General features: G+C 41.1%; 1 protein-coding gene across 1 annotated transcript; it reads right to left on the reverse strand.

Annotated features, from left to right (window-relative positions):
• Positions 1 to 3,399: 3,399 nt before the first annotated feature.
• Positions 3,400 to 7,991, reverse strand: zbtb26 (zinc finger and BTB domain containing 26). The gene is made up of 2 exons (XM_031300626.2): positions 7,461 to 7,991; positions 3,400 to 5,359 (listed from the first exon to the last, which is right to left on the reverse strand). Exon 2 carries the CDS (start codon positions 5,326 to 5,328, stop codon positions 4,015 to 4,017), a length of 1,314 nt encoding a protein of 437 aa, XP_031156486.1. The 5' UTR covers positions 5,329 to 5,359; positions 7,461 to 7,991; the 3' UTR covers positions 3,400 to 4,014.
• Positions 7,992 to 9,209: the final 1,218 nt, after the last annotated feature.

Consider the following 9,209-nt stretch of genomic DNA (forward strand, 5'->3'; position numbering starts at 1 on the left):
ATAACTGCTATTATATATTATACTTATATTACATATTGTCGCTGTTGGGGCAAAAACCTTGTATGTCCAAAACTGTTGCTTTTCAGCAAATGAAAAATGGAAAATTTAAAAAAATCATTTTATAGAGCTATTTTTTTCTCAGACGAAGTCAGACAAAATCACCCCAACACTGTTTATGTATATGTAAAACTCACAGACGTAAAGTGTGACCAATAGCATTGATTAAGCGAGAAAAAATTTAAATGATAAAATTTGGAGGTACAAGGTTTCCACCCATCAGCGACGATATATGGATGTGAACATGCCAAACACACTGCACTAACTGCAGATTGTTGAAATTGATTACTTAATAACTTTTCCTTAAGGTGCACCCCCACCCTATCTCTGCTTCTCCCCATAGAAAGCTTACGTATACTTAGGGAGTAATGAGTCACAGAGTTAGCCTAGACCGGCGGGGGAAGGTGTGTAGCCACAATCACGGAACACAGCCTCCCTATCTCCCCTTCTCTGCAGCTCTTAGTTATGCGGTTATAGTTCTAGACTACCGGGGTACCTCCTTGGACACACTGAGCTTCTCTCTCCTCTCTCTTTCCATCTGTGTGTATTCATGTCCCAGAAATGCTTGTTACTAACATAGCTCCGGGGAGCTTATTCCCCGGAGTCCTTATGTTCTTTTTCCGCCCAGCATCATCATTTTGGATCATGATGGCACCTACATCATGGTGGCAGCTGTCGCCGTGGTCCTGCCCTACGCCCTGCTGTGCCCTATTACACCCCGCTACGCTCTCCAATGCCCGGCTTCGACTTGCTATGTCCGGCCAATGCCCTGCCAGGCCCTGTTATGCCCTGCTGTGCTCTACGACACCATGAACTATTACAACTATTACTTCTAGTCATTATCTTTATTGTGGCTATTATTGCCATTGTTCATCATACCCCCAACTGGCACCGTCAGACACCGCCTACCAAGAGCCTGGGTCTGTCCCAGGTTTCTTCTTAAAAGGGAGTTTTTCCTCGCCACTGTCGCACTTACGCATTCATGCATGCCCTTGGGGGAATCACTGGAATTGTTGGGTCCTTGTAAATTATAGAGTGTGGTCTAGACCTACTCTATCTGTAAAGTGTCCTGAGATAATTCCTGTTATGATTTGACACTATAAATAAAATTTAATTGAATTGAAATTAATTCTCTATGTGATACCGTATTCAACTCAGGAATGCATGTGTCCCAGGAGCCTCTGCTGTGTATTTATTTAAAAAAAAAATGTAACCTTTATTTATCCAGGTAAGTCGACTGAGAACAACTTCTCATTTGCAACGACGACCTGTCACATTCACACAGTTACACATTCATACCTGGAAGCTGCCCAGTACAACCACAGTTGGTCTGCCGGCCCCTGATCAGCTCCACTGGAGCGGTTGGGGTTAGGGGCCTTGCTCAAGGGCACCTCAGTGGTGGTAATGAGAGAGGTACAAGCGTTGCTCTTTCACTTTTTGTATAATGAAAGAATACAAGAGACATATTCGTGAAGGGAAGGGGGTTGGGGGGGGTAGTTTTAGGATGTGGGAAAGACTGAGCCCGATAATATTATGGCACAACTTTGCACATATTGGCAAATTATTAGTAATTACTAATTAGGTGGGGTGGGAAATGTGAATGATGTTTGTAAAATTGTATAACCTGGTGTTTTGTATTCCATTTGCATTGAATTCTGTTATTAATGTATTGTTCTATCTACCTGCCCAGGGAATATGGGCAGAAAAGAGCAATTTTGCCAAAACCTAGTACAATGCATCTCTCCTTGCTTTTATACAAGGTAAAGTTTAATTGTGCACTGGTCCTGTCTAAATATAATGTGTGACACACGCAATTTCATTTTATCTTTTGCAAGGTGGATGGCAGGAGGGTGAAGCTGTCAGTTTAACATGCAAAGGTGCACTGCTGTGTGCTCCTCTTTAGTAATCTACTCACCGGTGTGAAGATACCGAGACAACATACTGCAGCAAACACAATGAAACTTTTGTAAAAACTCACCACACATTTACATGCCACTTTCAGATACTCGCACTGTGAAACCCTAAACTGATCAAAAAGCTTGTAAAACCAAGCCTGCTCACTGAGGAGGGTGTTAAACATTAAACATGTGTGCTTCTTCTCCTTCAGCGTAAATGAATATCTACATAACTAGAACTCAACTTTGTCAATATAATCACTACGTTGGAATTCAGTATTTACATTTTGGATTCACTATATTTCCATAAATATAATTCGTATGTGCCTGAAAGGTGGACAGTAGTGTGTCACAAAGTGAGAACACTTGAAACCAAGACTGATTAAGAGTCAGTTTTTAATTTCATAACACACATTGACTTCCAAGAACACAGGACAAATACATTGTAACTTTGGTCCAATAGTACCTCATATATATAAATTCTGTATAAAAGAACCATTTCAGTTCACATAGGCTACGCTCACACCGCAAGTCTTAATGCTTAATTCGGATTTTTTGCTGAGATCCGATTTTTTGTTTGGCTGTTCACATTACCTTTTAAAATGTGGCCTATGTCAGATTCCAGTGTGAACCGTTTGCGGTTTCGAACTGACCCGCATGCGCAAAAGAACAATAACAATGACATCAGACGCAGAACGCTGTTGCACTGAAGTTAGGAGGAAGTAAGCATTTTTGCTTTCATTTCAAAATGTTTGTGTAATGGCAGCCGTAACATTAATGAGCAAGTGCTGAGGAGGAGAAGAATGAAGAGATAGAGCGCCAAATTGGCTATTTTGGCCTTTTGCGGATTTATGGCTGCAAATTCACTACAGAGGGTGTAGTGGTAGTCCTGTGTCCCCGTTCTTCCATTTTGTTTGCTATTTTTTCAAAAACGGAGCGGTTACGGTATGATCCTTCTAGTTTAGATTGAATTGAAGTATCTCCCCATACAAGTATTAGGTCTAACACCTCACTCTCCCTCCACTGACTTGCTCCATCACTGTTCTCCATTTTGTAGGCCTAGTCAGGTTTTTAATGTTACTGTCTGTGTCTAGGGCTAACTCCCGCCGGCGCATAATTGTGACAAATGTTGATGTAGATTGACGTAAAAGTCGCATCAAATCCACCTTGGTTGTTCACACTGCGGCCGCATTGAAAAAAAAAAAATCAGACCTGGGTCGGATTCAGGACCACATATGGAAGTGGTCTAAATCTGATTTGAAAAAATCAGATCTGGGCAAGATTTGAGTGTTCATGCTACTTCTGAAGAAGTGACCTGGTCACTTCACCCCAAAAAAATTCAGATTTGGGCCACTTTTGCCTGCAGTATGAACGTAGCCATAGACACTTTGGCATCCGTGTTGGTCGCTGGCGTAGCTTGCCTTCGATAAAATATTTTTCTACCCACCCTCTTTCAAGTTTCTTTAAGTTATTAAGTCCATGTTGTCATATTCATACAGGTAAGAAAGAAAGAAAGAAATAAAGAAAGGCTACAGTAGACTGTATACACAATATACATATGGATCTTTTTCATTTGCAATGGTTTTTTTTCTCATTGGACAGCGTAGACACAAAGACATGCTAATTCATCAATAAAACTAATGAAGTACAGTCTATATATTTAGTGTTTCAGTGCTGAATTTTCAAGTACGATATGAAGGCATCTACAATGTATTGTAGAAAAAAAAAAAAAAAAACTGTCCACAGTCATGAAGCTACAGTTAAATGTAGACCGAGGAAAACGTCTCCTTTCACGTTTGCATTCTCCAGTTAAACCCATCAGGATGAGGCTGGAGAAAATCAGCCACCATGTTCACTCATCTGCCATTCCTCAATAATGCAATCAATGGCTTCTCACACAAAGAATAACAGGCTCTGTGCTCCGGCTTTGTAGAAACTGTGTCAGTTTCTCGAACTGCTAAATTTAGGATTCTAATGTTCAATCCGAGGTAAAGTCTGCATCACTGCCATTTAAATAGCCGATGGCATTCAAAAGAGCTACTAAAAAAAAGGTCCATAGATTTCATATTTGCCCAAAATCAAAGTCAAGACCCCCGTCGTGCAGGTTGCCTTCGTTTGCATTGTCGAAGCTGTTCTTCCCGTGGATCTGTTTGAGGTGTTTGCGGAGAACTGGCTTGTGAGCGAAAACCATGTCGCAGTAGTTGCAGCGGTGTGGCTTGTCCCCGCTGTGCAGGTTGAGGTGATCCAGCAGAGAACACTTTTGCGTGAAGGTCTTCCCACATATTTTACACTGGAAGGGCTTGATGCCGGCGTGGACCCGCATGTGCCGGTGCAGGTTGCCCTTCTGCGTGAAGGTCTTGCCGCACAGCAGGCACATGAACAGCTTGTGCATCTTGAGGTGGTTGGCATAGTTCTCCAGCTGGCGGAAGACCCGCGAGCACTTTGGACACTGGTGGTACCACTGAAGGGGTTTGTCGTAGTTCCTCTGGTGCACACTGTGTTTCTCTGCAGGAGGGTACGCAGGAGGGGGACTGAGCGGGTACCCGGTCGCGCCGGGCAGAGCCGCCATCTCACTGCCACGGCTGTCCACGGTGGAGTTTATGAGGGAGTGCTGGGGCTCGGGAGAGTGGAGGGCAGGAGGTGGGCTGGCGGGGAAGTGACCAGTGATGGAGTTTTCCGCTACGTCAGACACAGACTCCACTTTTATGATAGTGATGTCGCTCTCCACTGCGTCCTGCTTCGGACGTCTGTCTAAGTTATGAAGAGGGGACACAGGCTGTATGATTACATCATCATCCTCATCCTCATCCTCGTGGTCATCATTATCGCCATTGTTGTCGTCCCCAACCTGCACCACCTCCCCCCCCTCTTGATGGACAGTCCGGACCTGAGAGCGCTCCTGCTCTCTCTGGGCCTGGGACGATAACCCCTCCTCCTCCTTTTCCATCCTTATCCCCACATCCACCTCCAGCTGGCGTGCAGGCTGAGGTTTGATGAACTTGCTGAGAGCTTGGGTGCACTGCTCCACAATGTGGCCCATTTGCAGGAAGCTGGCCACTGTCAGGTAATGCACTAGCTCCAGCTCCGGAAACTCCAGCTGCCCTGTGTAGCAGGACAGCAGCAGCTGCCGGCCCACCTCCGCCTCCTGGATCATGGAGATCTGGACCTCCCCGGAGTCCTGCTGAAGGATGAATTGGTCCCTCAGGAAAGACGAGCCAGCGGCAAACACTACCTTGTGACCAGGGACCTCCAGCTGGTTGATACGCACAGTGACATCACAGAAGCGACTCTGGTGCCGTAGGAGGTTCATCTTCTGCAGCATCGAGTCCCCAAATGTGGCGAAGCGGAACTGCAGGATCACCTGGTTCTGGGCCATAGTGAACCGACAGCCAGCAGCAGCACTGCACCTGTTATGGACAAATACAGAGATTGTAGCCATGTTTCCATCCACATGTTTTTATGCAAATGAAGTCATATCGATTAAAAAAAATGCCTTATGGAAACAGTAAAATTCGATTGAATTTCATGAATATCAACACAAAGTTTGTACGTTCAATCTCACCGGATATTCTGTTAATCGGTAAACGGCTTATGGGATAAACGCTGATGGAAACGTTATTTGTTGAATAAATAATGAATTGCATTTTATGTTTGCAACCTGCCATAAAACGAAGAAGTTTTAGGTCATTTCCGCTTTCTTTGCAGACATGGCGGGTGTCAACAAAGACAGATATAAGTGGACGAAAGAGGAGACGAGAGACTTTTTAAATTTAATTTACGAGCGAAATATAACGGCTATTTTAGATAGTTGTCGTCTGGCATTTACATGAATCTGCATCACCATAGCGATGTTTTGATAGCGTTGTTGTTGTCTTATTATAGCTTGATATGTCGCTATCAGCTGGCACATAAGCACTATTACAACTTGTGCAATATTAATCATTTGTAGGATCCATTTTGGCTAACAAACTTTAGCTTGAATGTTGTGTGATTCAGTGCGAAAATTAATGGAAACGCTTCCACAATTTGACCGCAAAACAGCATGTGACGTCATTACGCACAGGTTTTTATTTGTTTTAAAGCCGGATGGAAACACACTTTCACCGGCTTTATTCACATGAATGTTTTTAGCAAACTTCAGGTAATTTGATTGACAAGTGGATGGAAACAGCTTGTGTCATCTCTTCTGAACAGTTGCACGCTATAAATAGTGCGAGTTTTATATTTTGTCTTTCACTATTGTACTTCAGATTGGCATGCAGTCTTACCTGAATTTACAAAACAAAGGATGTCGTCTAAGAATACACAACTGTAGTCTCACCTCGCATTAAACTCTATATACACTATATTCTACATTAATAATAATAATAATAAACTTGATTTATAAAGCACCTTTCAAAACCATAGTTACAAGGTGCTGATACATTAAGAGAAATACATTAAAGACAAAGAGCTAATTCATTTAAATACCATCACCTGCCTCCAGTGGTGGAAAGTAACTAAGCACATTTACTCAAGTATTGTACTTGTACTTCACTTAGTATTTACATTTTCTTCTACTTGAGTACTTTAATTATATTTTGATGCTGATACTTTTGTACTTTTACTTGAGTAGTGAATGCAAGACTTTTACTTGTAACGGAGTATTTTAACACAGTAGTATTGCTACTTTTAAAGATCTGAGTACATCTTCCACCACTGCTTGCGGCGCGTGCAGCTCTCATGGACAGGGTGAGACTGAGAACCAGACTTGGTTCAAAAACATGCCAATTTAACACGAGCTAGCGTGTCTGTTTCATCAGCTAACGTTAGCTAACATTAGTTAACGGTTAACGTTAATTAAATACCATTATGTTTCAATATATTTTCGGAAGCACTGTCCACTCGTGAGCACGGCGTTCATCCACTCAACATAACGTTATGGTAACAACATATATCTAATTGTATCACATTCTATAGCTAGCTAACTGTTGTTAGATAACTGGTTTGGCTTGTGGTAACATTGGTGGGCAGCGTAACGTTAAGCAAAAAAGATGAAATATTTGTTGAATAGTGAAAGCCGAATTACAAAAAAATGTTATAACACGTTTAAAACACTGCTTGTTATAGTGTTAGTAAGGTTTGCGATACACAAGACATTAATGTGAAATTCTAACAGGAGATTAGCACTTGGTTTCCGCTGTCCGAGTTGACTGGACCATCGATGTTAGCTTATCGCTATCGGTAAAGTAACGTTAAAGTATTGGCTTTCTTTTAGGTAAAACAGTTAGCCTGGGTATAACTGTTTGGGTTAGAGCAAGACAAACTCTAACGTTTGCTTTAGCTGTATGTAAACAATCAATCACAAATCGCCTCCAGATTTCCCTTTGGCCTAACGTTACTCTCCAGTCTAATAGCTGCAGACAGATCAGGCGATCTGATGATAACATGCAACACTGTAGCTAACCTACTATGTTTTTACTTAGTACTGTAGTACTTTTTACTGACACAATAATAAGTGCTGTGTACCTGTTAACCCCTTTTAAACAAACACGTTAAAGATGGGTTGTCATCGGTAGGTCTGTCCGGCCATTTGAAGGCGCTAATCCGGATGCAAAATCCATTTAAAGGCCCAGTACAACATTACAATCGTCACCTCTCATCACCAATCTCTTCAAATACTTTCCTAAATTTAAATAAGCAAACATTGCTTTGATCACATAACAGTTAAACAAGTAAGTAGTAATAATATTATGATAAATACAATCTATCAATAGTGATTTCAGTCTCATCATTAACCTCTGTTTTTAATGAAAATATTTTCTGTACATTTTTTCTAGTATCTCTGATCCCTTAAGGCATCATCTAAACCTAACCAGTAGTGAAAGAAGTATTCAGATCCTTTACTCAAGTGAAAGTACTAATACCACACTGTAAAAATACTCTGTTACAAGTAAAAGTCCTGCAGTGAAAATGTTACTTAAGTATAAGTATGTCAGTATCATCAGAAAAAATTACTTAAAGTATTAAAAGTAAAAGTACTCAACGCAGAAAAATCCTCACATTTTACAACTAAGTGATTAATCATCTAATCATTTCAGCTGGACTTGTAGGCTGTTATATTGTTGGATAGTTTAATTTATAATAAAACATGGTATTTTATAAACATACATGTGTTTTGTGTTCAAAAATATTAATTTGTAAAGTAACTAGTAACTAAAGCTATCAGATGAATGTAGTTGAGTAAAAAGTAGAAAGTGGCATGAAATCAAAAGACTCAAGTAAAGTACAAGTACCTCAAATTTGTACTTAAGTACTTGAGTAAATGTACGTAGTTACATTCCACCACTGCCTATAAGGTAAGGATGTATATAAGAGACATGTAGTTTACTTTAGTTTAGTTTTAGGGACTCAGATTTAGTATTGTAGGGTTTACTTTAATGGTAATGTTTATAAAAACAAAGGGGCACTGAAGCACATAGCTTACTTTTATAGTCTTGGTATGCTTAGGCCTCCTTCACAATGGCTGCATGGCGTGAGCGTGTCAGCTGCGTGGCGTGTCCGTTTTTATTTCAGCTCCCATGTTAACAGGTTAGAGCTTTCACACTGGCTGCATGATACGCACGTCTTAGGCGTGGCTCGAGCCGCGCCGAAAACGCGTGGATGCTAGAAATAGAACCGACGCCTATTTTTCACGCGACACACAAGCGTCCAGGCAAAATAGAATACGTAAAGATGTTTATATGTCATTTTGACTCGAATACATTTAATAAATGAAATTTTGATGTTTGAAAGTCTCTAGGTTTTGACATGAATGCAGATCTAAATGTAATTAAAAAAATAAATAAATAATAATTATCGATTTTCAAATATTACACCTGTCAATACAGAACGAAATATTCTGTAGCCTATTTTGCCGTCAATACTGCCAACGTTGTCTTTGCTGTAATCAAATCAGCATATATTTATGTTTAACATGAAGCATACTACTGCTTGAGTGCAGTAAATCAATGGGAAACATCCATGTGTACAGACAAGGCTAGCAGCAACAGCGCTGCGTCAGACACATTTCTGGTGTGAAAAGACATAGAAAACGCCACGCAGCCGCCACGCAACAGAAATGCCACGCTTTCTATTCCTGGCATGGCTTATTCCTGTAGTCTCTGATAATGGGAGTGTGTCAGAACAGAAGGCTCATCAAACATCAAATGGACCAATGGTCTTCTCTACTTCTAGTTCACGTACACATTCACATCCAATAATCACTGAAGTATTCAT

Source organism: Sander lucioperca, chromosome 2 (genome assembly GCF_008315115.2).
Source record: "Sander lucioperca isolate FBNREF2018 chromosome 2, SLUC_FBN_1.2, whole genome shotgun sequence".
NCBI lineage: Eukaryota > Metazoa > Chordata > Actinopteri > Perciformes > Percidae > Sander > Sander lucioperca.